Source organism: Pelodiscus sinensis, chromosome 4 (genome assembly GCF_049634645.1).
Source record: "Pelodiscus sinensis isolate JC-2024 chromosome 4, ASM4963464v1, whole genome shotgun sequence".
NCBI lineage: Eukaryota > Metazoa > Chordata > Testudines > Trionychidae > Pelodiscus > Pelodiscus sinensis.
The window spans coordinates 86766214-86780610 of NC_134714.1; the positions used below are offsets into that span (position 1 = coordinate 86766214).

At 44.2% G+C, this 14397-nt stretch overlaps 1 protein-coding gene across 5 annotated transcripts in view; it reads right to left on the reverse strand.

The window, feature by feature from the left end:
* Positions 1-14397, reverse strand: part of CAPRIN1 (cell cycle associated protein 1) — a 78423-nt gene that overhangs the window by 13329 nt on the left and 50697 nt on the right. For all 5 annotated transcript variants that reach the window (XM_014575620.2, XM_006127311.3, XM_025186790.2 and 2 more), the window contains 5 exons: positions 9871-10026; positions 9007-9115; positions 5918-5979; positions 2796-2906; positions 1757-1906 (listed from right to left, as the gene is read on the reverse strand). In XM_014575620.2, the coding sequence (XP_014431106.1) occupies positions 1757-1906; positions 2796-2906; positions 5918-5979; positions 9007-9115; positions 9871-10026 (588 nt within the window). The remainder of the gene's footprint in view (positions 1-1756; positions 1907-2795; positions 2907-5917; positions 5980-9006; positions 9116-9870; positions 10027-14397) is intronic.

Sequence of the window (14397 nt, forward strand, 5' to 3'; positions counted from 1 at the left end):
GAAGCCACAAGAGCAGCCACTACCACTCCCAAATAGAACAGGGGCATCCTTTGGAGAGGTAAATCACTGCAGTTTAGAGAGTGTGGAGAGACTGTGGCTGAGAATGACCCAACTGCTGTGCATCTGTACTCCTCATAACCAGAACCACCTGCCAAGCCTCACAGCACCCAGAAACACCGCCCCCCACAATACCCTCTCCTCCAAGCTCAGACTCCCTTGCACCTAGCCCTAGGGTTGGGCATGCCCTCACCAGTGGTTCCTACCCTGTATGTGGTTCAGCTACTAGTCCTTGCAGGGCTGGGTGAGGGAGCTCAAATCCCCTGCACAATTGGCTAGGGCTGGGCCAGACCCAACCTCTCTCCCTCAGAAACCGTTCCTAACTGCAGAAGCTACACTTCTTCCCACTCTCCACTTCCTGCGCCCATCCCTTCTCAACTGTAGGGGAAGAGATCACTGTTGAGGGACCTGCTCCCCCATCGGCCCAACCCTTGTACACCCAACCCCCCATACCCAGACCCAACCATATATCAAAACCCCACCATCCCAACTTCTGGAGCCATCCCCTTCCCCAAACCCTGTGTACTATAAACTCCAACGCAAGAAACCCTACCCTTTTTGCACCTGGATTAAGGACATTAAGTATTGTGTAATTCATTATTCGAACAGTTGATGCATTGTTGCATCGACTATTCAATTAGTTGATAGAGCGGTGCTGCCCCTTTGAAGTACCCTCCCTCTCCTCCCTTGCTGCCTCTATCTGATAGAGATATCAAAGGGGAGTAGGAGGAGGGAACACCACAAGTAGACTATCTGATAAGCATTTGCTTATTGGATAGTCGACTAGTCCTTAACATCCCTAACCGGGAATATCCCCAACTAACACCTCTTCCCTAGACCCCTCGCCCAACCAGCTGCACACAGACTTACATTCTGCCAGGCCCCTCTCTGTCAGCCTCCCCTTTTCCAAGACCCTTCCCTCCATACCCAGATAAACTCCCTTAGTCCTATTGAGCCCCAACCATTTTCATCTGGACCCACTGTAGAGTCCCATTATCCTTCCACCCAGAATTCCCCACCCCACCCCACGCCCCAACAAGCACCTCTGCAGATTCCAGCCCCAGACCTCCCAGAGATATCCTCAGCCAGTTGCCCCACATAGAAACCCACCACCACTTGGATCCCTCTAGGCTGAGCCTGTTTGGCCTCACCTGGCCTAAAAGGGCAGGCCCACTCCTTGCACTGTTTCAGGATTGGGTACATCCTCATTGCCAACTCAGATTCAGGAAGGGGGCTAAGTAGCCTGCAGTTTGATCTCCCACATTCATGCAGCCAGCTTCCCGCTGCCATTCTGGAGCTTCCACCTTATTTATGGATAAGTAAAACTTGCAGGATTCTAAATGTGCTCAGAATTTTTAATATTTTTGGATCAGAATTCTCTCAGAAGTACTATTTACAAGCAGTGAAAAAGGCTTCTGAATAAACAAGTCTGAGATTTCTCTGATAACCAGGGTGGTAAGAAGGAACTGAGGAGAGTCAAAGATAGCTCCTCTCATACAAACACAGAGTGGCACTCTTGCCACTCCAATGGATACCAATGAAGAAAAAAAGTTTTGACATCCGTGCACTAGGTGTGCACACACAACAGTGGAATTAACATGTGCAACCACTCAAAGAAGAATAAAGCCTCTTAATGTAATTTTTTATAACAGCTTCTTGATTAACGAAAGTGATTCAGTATTAATCATTTGATACTTACTGTCTGCATGGACTGGAATGGAGCTGCATTAACATTTATTCCACTGCTATGTAAAGGTTTGCTAGACCCAGCCTGGAATACCTGCGGCTGGGATGCAGTAGGAAGCGGTGATGATGCTGGGGTTTGGTCTGTACTCAAAGACATTGAAGCCTGACAAATGAAAAGAAGTGCACTTAAGCAAAACTTCACACAGCAAATAATTATGTCAACTCATCTAATACCAAATTATATTGCTACTGACATTTACAGATTCTCTCAACTACTCTCCCCTCCACAGCAGGGATGTGAAAGTTAACTGGTGGTAGACAGGGACTGCTTCAGGCCCGGGCATGCACATTGCAGGAAGGGGCTGCTCTAGCAGGACTGCAGCAGCCCACCCCCACTTCTGGCCACCCCCCCTTTCATCAGCTATGCAGTTATACAAAGTTTAACTGGTTAACCAATTAAAAGGGATTTTACATCACTAACTCCACAGCACACTGGGATTAAAGAAAAAACAGGTAAGTCTTCCCACTCTCATGGACTTCAGAGAAATGGGTGAATGAAGGAGAATCATGTTCCCAATAGGATACCTATTAGCAGGGCTCGCCAGCATCGCGGTTCGGCGCTCTGCACATGCGCAGATCGCTCTGCACATGTGCTAACTGCACTGCGCCAGCTTGTCATCTACTCGCCACAGGTGAGATTACACTGATTGCCAAGCCCTGCCTATTAGCAATGGTCAATATTTTCCTCTTCCTCCAAGCTAGTATCTCATCCTTCATGCTTGAGCACTGAAATTCTCAACAAAGTGTTCCACTGAAAAGTACTAGCCCCTCCTCCTCTTTATCAGCATCTTGCTGTTGGTAACTTTATATTAAAGTCTTAAACTTATTCAGGAGTCAGGCAATTGCTACTAAAAACGTCTTAGCAATAGACACACGAAACAAATATTTTAATTATGAAGTAGCATCTTCAAAATGCCATACACTAGCCCTAGATTCACACCTGCAAACTGAGACAGATTTTATTTTTGGAGCTATGTACTAACAGAACTTGCCTGAATCTGGTCAATTGATTCTTTCTGTGGTCGTTGCTCTGTTGTATGAGAAGGCTGATACATGGGTTGGGATGCTGTGTAACCCTCACTTGTAGAAGAAACCAAGGGCACCTGCCGGAAAGAATTTAAGATTTAGCAGAAACGCCTTCAAACTTTACAAACTGGTACCAGACAGGAACTTCAGAAGAACCTGTGTCTTGGGAAAAAATCTTGTTATGGATCCCCCACATTTTTGCTAATTATCCACAGTAAAAATGCACTTAAGCATAATTGGGCTAAACTTAGCAATGCTGAAACAGGGGAAAAACTTTTTTTTATTTAAATTCATTTGTTCTAGTGTACACCCAATTGTTCTGGTCAGAAGCTCTGAGTTCACTAATATTTGTCCATTCCAGTTGAAAGTATGTTTTTGGTTTGAAATGAAAATTCTTCCTATTGTTATGTTTCCTAAGGTAACAACAACTGGAAGCATAGTGTACCAGTGATGAGGAACAGTGTGCAGCAGCAGGCACAGAGGTGATGTTTGTGGGCATAAACCCACCTAACTGTACCTCCTTTAACTCAATTTGTTTGCAGGCTTTGTGGTCTGATGCAGGTTATGGGATGAAGCAGATTAGTAATGTTGGTTTAAAAACTGCTTTGCTGCCATCACCAACATGATCCCACCAAACAATCTGCAGAAAACAGAAATGCTTCCTTGAAACAGAGGCTTGATGACAATTCTTGAAAGGATGTTCACAGGGCTGGTTGCCCAAGTCACCTTTTTTAATCCTGCCATGTTCCTAATCCATTGTACAGCAAAGTTGAAAGCAATTTAGCTTCTGGTTACGTAAATGACTAAGGAATCACTGTTAAGAACTGTATTGTTAGAACTGAGCAAACGGGGGTATACAGAGGAAAACCCATAACCACCACCTAACATTTTAAAATGCAAAAACCCCACTAGAAAATATAAAGTATGGGGTTATGAAATGCACCTAGGGTGGCATGGCCCCAAAAGTAGAAATGGTGAAGATAGTTACTCTAAAAAACACAAATTTCCCATACGCAGTTCAGTCTAAAAGGCATGTTACTGCTAATGCACATTCTTTGTTACTCCACATGGCACTTCCTGTGCTTCAACAGTGACATTTGTTTTCTAGCACAGACACTTGCTGCTACATTGCGAAGTACTCTTATGCCTCTACTGAACAAAATTATCATCAGATCCTCTACACCCGTGGTCACAACCCTTCGATCGCGAGGCTTTCAGGGCCCCCCCCCCCTTGCTGCCTCCCACCCCCAAGATGAAAGCCACGCTGATGCTACCACCAGGGACAATGGAGGTAGAGCAGACTTCCTGTGGGGTGCGTGGCGAGTTCTGCAGCTGCGCCAGGTCCAGGAAATGTGCGGGCTGCTCTCCCCCTCTCCCCAAAACAGCCAGTGCAGTACCCGCTGGGGATTTTGTTCCCCTGCTGCGTTCCTGCGCGTGGGGGAAAGAAGGGGTGAAGGAGTGGGAGTCCGGGTGCACCAACTCCAACTGCCCAGACAGCATGTGCTGCAGTGGGGAGCGGAAGAGCAAGGTGCGCACTGCCCAAGCAGTTGGAGCTGGCACTGGACTCCACACACCCCTGCGTAGGAAGGCGACAGGCACACAATGTTTCAGGTACTGTGCTGCTGATTGGAGGATGGGGGAGCAGCACTTCCTGTGCCTTAGCAGCTGCAGGATCCCCAGGTGCCGATCCCTGTCCCCTCCCTCTGCCCAGACCCCCATAAGTATCCTGTCCATTTCCCCAGCACCCATCAGCACCCCAGACCCCTGCCCCAGCATCCTGTCCCTTGCCCCCACCAGCACAGATGGGGCCACATTAGTGAGGCTTTTCAGGAATTTGGAGGAGTTGTGTTTTTGTATCCCACTTGCGTGTCCCCAACTGAATTTTCTGTGGGTCAGTGACCCCTGACTCAAAACGGGTTCCCCACCCCCTCTCATAAAGAAAGACAAAGCTGAAACCTTTTGTGTTTAACATAATATTTTATTTAAAAATGAAGCCTGGACAACAAGTCCCCAATTGGGGCCAAGCCCTCATCTGGCCACAGCATCATAACACTCCTGTCCCCCCCAACCCTGACCCCAAATCTGAGCCTATCATACACTAGGACCCCATCCTGAGTGTCTCACATCCTCAAACTCCTGCATCCCCACATGCTCAGTCTTCTGCCACAACACTCTTGCACCATTCACACACTTTAAATCTGTGTCCTGAGTACATCATACTCCCAACCTCCCTGCCCTGAACCCCTCACAAGCCCCAACCCCAACTCCTGCACCCTCACATCCACAAACCTGTGGCTCTCAGCACCCTAACCCTACACCTGAGCCTAACACTTCCCATGCAAGAGTCCCCTCCCTGTGTCAGCATCCCCTTCTCCACGTCCTCCTGCATCCAAATTCCCTCCCAGAGCTTGCGTATCTCACCCTCTCTCACACCCAAATCCCTCGTTCCCACTCCAGAGCCCGCTCCTCCTGTCTCAACCCAGTGAGGGTACAGGTAGGCTACCGGAGTTTTTATGGCAAACACACTCTTTTGGCAGCACCTGTATTCCTCGTTCCACAAGGGATAAGGAGGCTTTCAAAAGAAGGGGGTTTTCCAACATTTGACCCAATCTAGATGGGTCAAATGTTGGAAAAATCTCTTCTGATAGAAGGATCCAAAAAAACTCCAAAGAACCGGCAGTGTAGCCATACCCTGAGAGTGTATAACGGCCGGGGATAGCAAGTGATGGAGAGAAGGGGAACAGACAGGGCGGGGCCTCAAGGAAGGGGTGGGATCTTGGGGAAGGGATGAGGTAGATCTTGGCTTGTCCTGACATTTAAAAAGTGATCTTGGGTGTAAAAAGTTTGGAGACCACTGCTCTAAGCTATCAGCATTTTCTTGTGTAAATTTAGCAGTTATCTAGTTGAAAGACACCAAAATTGAAGGGAGTGGAGACTAACAATATCAAAAATAAAATCTTACAAGAAAAAGTACGCTTGATTTCTGTACACCAAATAGTTAATCTTTTCCAACACAATATTCATCAATTAAAATAAACAAAAAGTCAATGAAAGGTCTAGAAAACACTTCACCAAGCATAGATCTTACCTGCGTAGCTTCTGGTTGCACAGGAACTTGGTTAGGCTGGGCAAGTCTAGATTCAGCATGAACTGGAAATACAATAATTGTACTTAAAGTTAACTTTACAATGTTTTCTTACATGGTATAAATTATAGGTGGGACTGGCAATGCTGCCTTTTACTATGATTGCCCTCTGAAAATATGTTGTTTACAACTCTGTCAAACTAACATTTTAGGTTGACATTGTCCAGGCTGATTGTTGGCCTCAGGATTTTTTTTTTATTTTTTTTTTAAATTTCAGATAAGCCGTTTCATCCATTGCAGAGAACAAGGACAGAAAAATATGCTTTGCCCATTTAAAAACTCTCAAGGAGCTTTGCTACAAAAGTATGTTCACTATAGCTATTTGAAGAATAGACCTGAAACTTGGCAGAGTGCAGCTACTATGGCTGGGTTATTCTAGGCTGCTGCCAACAATGCCTGGGCACCTGATATGTGATCGGGGAGTCCATCCTTTCCTGTACTCTGTGACTCTTTGTTGGGTCCAGACAGCACGGTGCAACACACTGCCTGATTCAAGTGGAGACAAAGGGAAGGGAGAGGAATGACGACAAGGCAGTGGGAGGACAGACTGGTGTTTGAATGGAATCGAGAGGTGCAGGACTGGGATTTGGAGACCGGGATAAGGAACCAGGATGAGGAAAAGAGAGAGGACTGTGATGGGGCAGAAGACATGTAACTGTCAAAAGAATCCGTATCCTCATGGGAACACTCCCTTCCACAGGCTGTAATGGCACCCAGATTCTTGAGTTTCATACCTTTCTGAAATTCCTGTTAAACTCTCCCATTTTCTCTAGTACTAATTGATATACTGTTACTGTTAGCTCAAAATGTCAGAGATCGATGCAGTAGATCAGAAGATTCCAAACCTACTGAGGACTCACCAATACAATGATCAATAACGACGAAAAGTCCTGCGGCACCTTACAGACTAACAGATTTATTGGAGCATAAGCTTTCATGGGCAAAGACCCACTTCGTCAGATGCATGTAGAGGAAATTCCAGAGGCAGGTATAAATATACAGGCATAAGAAAAAGAGTACCAATCAAGAGTAAGGCTAGAGAGAACGAGGTCAATTCAATCAGGGAGGAGGAGGCTCACTTCTAGCAGCTGATGTGGAGGTGTGAGGAGAAACTGCTTTTGTAGTTGGCTAGCCATTCCCAGTCTTTGTTTAATCCCTCAGCAGTTTCTCTTTGAAATCTGTTCTTGAAGATTTTTTGGTGCAGGATGGCTACCTTGAAATCTGCTACCATGTGTCCAGGGAGACTTAAGTGTCCTCCAACAGGTTTTTGTATGGTTGGCACTGAGGTCTGTTCCAGGGATTGGTTCCCCTAAGTTAAGAGTTACTGTGGTGCAGTGTATAGTTGCTGGTGAGAATTTGCTTCATGTTGATAGGCTGTCTGTGAGCGAGGACTGGCCTGCCTCCCAAGGCCTGTGAAAGTGCGGGATCATTGTCTAGAACGGGTTGTAGATCACTGATGATGCGCTTGAGAAGTTTTAACTGAAGACTGTAGGTGACAACCAGTGGTGTTCTGTTGGTTTCCTTGTTGGGCTTGTCTTGTAGTAGGAGGCTTATGGGTATACGTCTGGCTCTGTTAATCTGTTTCCTCACTTTCTCGAACGGGTACTGTAGTTTCAAGAATGCTTGGTGAAGTTCTTGTAGGTGTTTGTCTCTGTCCGAGGGGTTGGAGCAAATGCAGTTGCACCTTAGCGCCTGGCTGGATCGTGTGGTGTGTCCGGGATGGAAGCTGGAGACATGATGGTAAGTATACCAGTCAGTAGGTTTTTGGTATAGGGTGGTGTTTATGTGACCATCGCTTATTTGCACCGTAGTGTTCAAGAAGTGGATCTCTTGGGTAGACTGATCCAGGCTGAGGTTGATGGTGGAGTGGAAATTGTTGAAATAGCGGTGGAATTCTTCCAGAGCCTCCTTTCCATGGGTCCAGATGATGAAGATGTCATCAATATAGCTTAAGTAGAGAAAGGGCACTACAGTAGTTGACGAGAGCCGAGGAAGCGTTGTTCCAGGTCAGCCATAAAAATGTTGGCATATTGTGGGGCCATGCGGGTGCCACCGAATCTGAGAAGTGGGTCTTTACCAATGAAAGCTTATGCTCCAAATCTGTTAGTCTATAAGGTGCCACGGGACTTTTCATCGCTCTTGCAGATTCAGACTAACATGGCTACCCCTCTGATACTTGACACAATGATCAATGTGTCTCTCAATGGAATTTTGATTTTTTAAGTTTACTGTTTTTAAAACAAGGAAGTTATACACAGAAGTGTTAAATGTTTAGTTCACTGTGGTTGCAAAGTTAGCACTCAAAAGTTAGGAAATGTCAGAATTAATGATGCCTGTATAACCATAATTCAGCCCATTTGTGCTTATGCATGACCAAGTCTTTAATTACAAGAAAACAGTTTTCCCCTACAGGATCCCTGACTCAGAGAATTGGATAGTGCTCACTTAACTGAGCACTATTTTATTTGTTTGTATTTTATTTTAGTTTAGTTTAATGAGTGACCCCATTCCTCATTTACTGCACTATGTTCAAACCTCGCTCTGAAAACAGAATTAATAAATTTTCTCATGGGTTTTTCTATGATGTTCATCACCATAGTGCTTTACAAGTACTTTTTGAATACCCTTGTGACAGGAGATAAAATTATCTGAATTTTACAGAACAGGAACTGAGATTAAGGTCAGAATTATCCACTAAATCTAGAGATATCAGTCTATTGCAGATTGACATTATGTCATCCATGACTTAAGTGCTCGGTCTTATATTTAAATAATTTAAAGGACACCCAACTGCCAGTGATTTCGGGCAATAATTTATACACCAATTCCACAAATTAAAATTAGAAATTACAGACCATCAGATGTCTACAACATGCTCTACTGCATAGTTACATCCCATGAAAAGCACAACATGATCTCACTGAAACCCAAGTGGGTTTAATCTTAGAGATAGCAGGATTAGGAATGTCTGAAACCAAGTTAGTTTTGCAAACCTTCCCCAAGATTCAGTTTTATGATTTACCATTACAAACCTGGAGGGCAAACCATCTGTGGCATGTCCAAGTTCTGTGTTGGATTCATGGGCTGAGCTGATACGATGGCAGGATCAAGAGCCTGATTCTCAAACTCCAACATGGAATCCTAAATAGAATAATTTAACAAAATTCAAGCATGTCTTTAAAAATGTATTAAATTCTACAGTTATGATCAGGGTTCCAGACTTTTTCTTTAACACAAAAAATAGGTATATCGATACTTTCAAAATCAATAAATATTTCAAGAATTCTCTTGTACCATTTACAACTTCAAAGTTACAGAACTTACCTTGCACCTATGAAATATACTCAGTTAAAGAAAATACAATGAAATTGTGGCAGCTTGTTTGCACAGGGCACACAGAATAAAGTACAAAAGCACCTGGTCTTTACTCTTTAGGTGGCCTTATTATTTTCACTTTACAAACTGAAGTACAGTAAAACCTATGTTATCCAACACACTCAGGGATTAGGGCGTTCCGGTTATCTAAAAAATACAGATATTTGAGGGTCCCATCAACCTAGGAAAAACCAATGGACAACAACAGTAAAACTCTAGTTTTTAATATTGGTAGTTTTGTAGTATGAGGCAGTTGGTCTCACATTTCTATTTTGCGTTAAAGATGATTAGTACTTCTTAAATAAAAAATTAAGCCAATCATGGTAAACCAAGCCAGGCCTGTGTGCCTTAAGATGTGACAGTATTGTGGCCGTAAGGAATGCCGGTTAATAAAGTTTTCTGGTTAGCGGAGTGCCAGATAACAAAGCTTTCACTGTATTACTAACAGATGTAAGAAAATCTTAGAAGTTTTATTTAGTGTCCCTCTAAAACCAATTCACCACAGCAGAGCAACTACATACCTGCATGAAGTTGTATGGGCCCTGCATCTGTGCCATAAGGTCCTGTACACGCTGTCTCCTAACAAGAGGGTCAGCTGGAGTCACAGTAGCAAGAGCATGGGGTTCAGGAACTGGAGGAGACGTTGTTTGTGGTTGTTGTTGGAGTGAGTTTACAACCTAGTAAGGAAATAATTGGCTCATGGGTTTCATGTACATATTTCATTGAGATATCAGAAGCAATTTATTCAAGAAGCTTGCAACGTTAATGACAAAGGTTTGGCAAACTAGTAAGTACAAGACTACTCCAAGTTCTTAGAAAAAGAGTATTACTGTACCTTTTTACATTGCCAGCATATGTACATTTCTATATTGCCTCAATTACCAATACATTATACCTTATTTTTCTATAAATTTCTTTTGCTTTTTTCAAAACTAAATAACTGCTCAAAGAATGCTGCTGAGACAAAAGTTTCAGTAACAATTATTTCAATTACTCAGTATCCACTGACCCACCATAATGGTGAGCCATTTTTGACAGGAGAAATGCAAGGTCAATATTTTATCATTCATCTACCACTGAGACTAAGGAAGTTTACCAAAACAGTTATTCCAGAATAACTCCTAGCATGGGCACACTTATTCAGAAATCAGGAGAGCCTTTTCATAATTTATCTTAATTCACTAAACTAAATCAGAAAAGCATTCAATTCTGCAGTAAGTGTCCACAAAAGAAGTTATTTCTGAATATTATTCAGGAATACTATTTTGGTAAATTTTCAAGTGTAGCTATGCCCTTGTAGTCATTCCAATAGCGTTTCTAAAGCTTAGGTAGGCCTAAACAGCTATGTAGGGACTTAAGTAACCAGATGTTATCCGACACAAATTGCCTGAATATGTAGTGACCACTCTTCTCAGAAAGTATGATCTAGAGAGAATGGGTGACCAAAAAGTACTCCGAGACGGGCATGATTAATTAAGCTTGGAGGTAGAAGTTGAGATGCTTAAGCATAATCTGCTCTACAGCCTGTACACCCTGAAAACAAACAGTACAGAGCAAAGGATCAGTGCGATTCTTTACACAGAACAGAACAGTGGGATTCTTTACACAATGTCTCACAAGGGATGGGTCACAGTAACAGGAGAGAAGGCAGTACAGCATGTGACTACACTCAGGCATGAAATAACTGAGCAGCAGATAGCAGGCAAGAGCGGTTAAGATTCAGAAGAGGCTCCTAATAGTACCCAAGCTTGAGGATATTCCCTGCTGATTCACAGAAGCAAAAAACAGTGGTGACCATTTCAAATATTAATTGGGACATGTACTGTTAATCTATGCAGTGCCACTCTGTATCTAGGACTTAAAAGTCAAGATCTGAAGAACTTCAGACCAGTTTTCCTACGACCCAACACCAAATTATATAGAAATGACTATGAAAACTTAATTGTACTGGTCACTACAAATGGTCATGTGTCTCTGAGGTGAATCAAGAGAAGAATGCGGCTTATAAAGCCAAAAAATATACCTATGATAGTGTCTAAGATTAATACGGTTCATAATTCTGATGGCTAATACTCAGAATCGTGCTCTAGGAGTGTGGGTAATTCTAGGATTACATTTCTGTGCTTTCATAGCTGGGTTCCTTTTGTCTCACCCTCAACCTTGTCAGATTAGCTATTTTCCAGTGGTGTCTAAATATAGTGTCTTGCTTTGCTACCACTATGTGGCTACAATTCATTAGTTTATGTGAATTATGAGTTTTCATATGACATTCTGCACTTCGCAAGCACTTCCAGAGAGACCCAAATGACTATTTGCACCTACCCAATGTTTTGGAAGCATTGCTCAGGGTACAGATAGTCCTGACCCATGTCTCTCTTCTGCAACATTTTAGCACAGACACATAAATGTAGTTCAATGCCTCTCTAAAACAACGACATATTTCCATTTCTCAAACTTGATAACAAGCTGGGAGGGGTTGCAACTGCTTTGGAAGATGGGATGAAAATTCAAAATGATCTGGACAAACGATCTGAGGTGAACAGAATGAAATTCAATAAGGACAAATGTGAAGTACTCCACTTAAGAAGAAACAATCCACTGCACACTACAAGATGGTAAATGGCTATCTAGGAAAAAGCATTGCAGAAAGAGACATGGGAGGGTCACAGTGGACCACAAGCTAAATACGAATCATCAGTGTAACACTTTGGCAAAAATAGCAGCTGTCATTCTGGGAGCATCATCAGGAGTGTTGTAAGCAAGACAAACAATTCCTCCACTCTACTCCATACTGACTGAAGTATTGCAGCCAGTTCTAGGTACCACAGTCCAGGAAAGATGGGGACAAATTGAACAAGATCCAGAAAAGAACATAAATAAATAAAGATCTATAAAACATGACCTATGACTAAAGATTGATAGACCGGGAAACAGAAGGTGGAAGGGACGTAACAGCTTTCAAGTACACAGAAGTTTGTTACAAGGAGTGTAAAAATTCTCAACCTCTGAGGACAGGACAAGTAGCAATGGGATTAAATTGCAGCAAAAGAGATTTAGGTTGGACATTAGGAAAAATTTCTTAAACATCAGGGTGGTTAAGCACTAGAATAAACTGCTTAGGGAAGTTGTGGAATTTCTATCGCTGGAGATTAAAAGCAAGTTAGATACAACTGTCAGATGGTCAAGATCCGTGGTCACCAACCTGTCGATTGTGATCGACCGGTCAATCGTGAGGGCTCGACCAGTCGACTGCGAAGCGTTCAGGCCCCCCCCGCCCCACTCCAAAGAAGCCCCACTACCTACCTCCAGCAACAATGAAAGTTGTGCCGGCTTCCTGTGGCATGGACTGAAGTCCTGCAGCTGCGTGCCACTTCCAGGGGTTCCGGAAGTGCACTGGCTGCTCCCCTCCCCCAGGTTTGTGGTGTGCCAGGAACTTGCGTGGGAGGGGGGAGGAGTCCCGGGGACTCCCAGTCCCCTGCCCCCAGCAACACCCTGTCCCCTACTGCAGAACCCTGTCCCCACTGGCAGCCTGTCCCCTGCTGCAGAACCCTATCCCCTGCCCCCCCATCCTCTCCCCCCAACTGGCACCCTGCCCCAACCCCAGCACCCACTAGCACCCTTCCTCAGTACCATGTCCCCTGCTCCCACCAGCACAGTTGGGGCCACATTAGTGAGGCTTTCTAGGGATTTGGAGGAGTTATTGCATCCTACTTGTGTGGCCCCCAACTGACTCAAAACAGGTTCCCTGCCCTTCTCATAAATAAAGACAATACAGAAATTTTTTGTGTTTGACACAGTATTTTATTTAAAAATGAAGCCTGGCCAACAAACCCCCAATTGGGGCCAAGCCCACATCTGGCCACAGCATAACAACACTCCTGCACGCACACCCCCCAACCCTAGATCTGAGACTATCATATACTGGAACCCCCTGCCCTAAGACCCTCACATACCACAATCCAAATTCCTACACCCTCACATCCACAAGTTTTGGCTTGCTTAGTACCCCAACCTTCCATCAGAGTCACAGCCAGGGTAGCAAGCAGCCCTCTCAATCGACTAATCTGGTAGTCGATAGACATTCCAACAGCTACACGACTAGCTGATTAATCGCCATTTAACATTCCTACTAGGGACACCATTCCTACCCCACCTTAGTAATAGCCAGGGCTTAACAAACGGCGGTGAAATCTACTCACCAGCCCCGCATTGTGCATGCGCACGCTGCCGGTGAACGGGGTGACCGGCTCAAATCTACTTGTCACAGGCAAGTAGAAACAGTGATTTGTCGTGCCCTAGTAATAGCCATTGATGGACTTACACTCCATGAATTTATCTAGTTCTTTTTTGAACCCTGTGATGGTCTGGGCCTTCATAACATCCTCTGTCAAAGAGGATACTGACTGCGTTGTGTGAAGAAATACTTGCTTTTGTTTTAAACTTGCTACCTATTAATTTCATTTGGTGACTCCTGGGTTCTTATTTTATGGGAACAAGTAAATAACTTTTCCTCATTTACTTTCTCCATGCTTGTCATGATTTTATAGACCTCGTCATATCCCTCACCCCCACTAGTCTCCTCTTTCTAAGCTGAAAAGTCCAAGTTTTAATCTCTTTTCATGTGGCACCCGTTCCAAACCCCTAACCATTTTTGTTGCCCTTTTCTGAGCCTTTTCCAATGCCAAGAAATCTTTGAGATAAGGCAACCACATCTGTATGCAATATTCAAGATGTGGGCATACCATAGATTTATACAGAGGCAATACAATTATCTGTCTTATTCTTGATCCCCTTTTAAATTATTCCTAATATTTTGTTTGCTTGTTTGACTGCTGCTGCACGTTGAGTGGATATTTTCAGAGAATTATACATAGCAACTCCATAATCTCTCTCTTTAGTAGTGTGACAGGACAGGCCCGCACAGTGCGGAGGCGCCCCCCCGAACGGCGCTGTATGGCGAGATGCCGGGCATCAGCCGGCTTTGTCCGGGCTGCTCGGCAGCCGCGCAGAACGCTCCGGCGTACGGCGGGCCGGAAGACGTCTGCCGG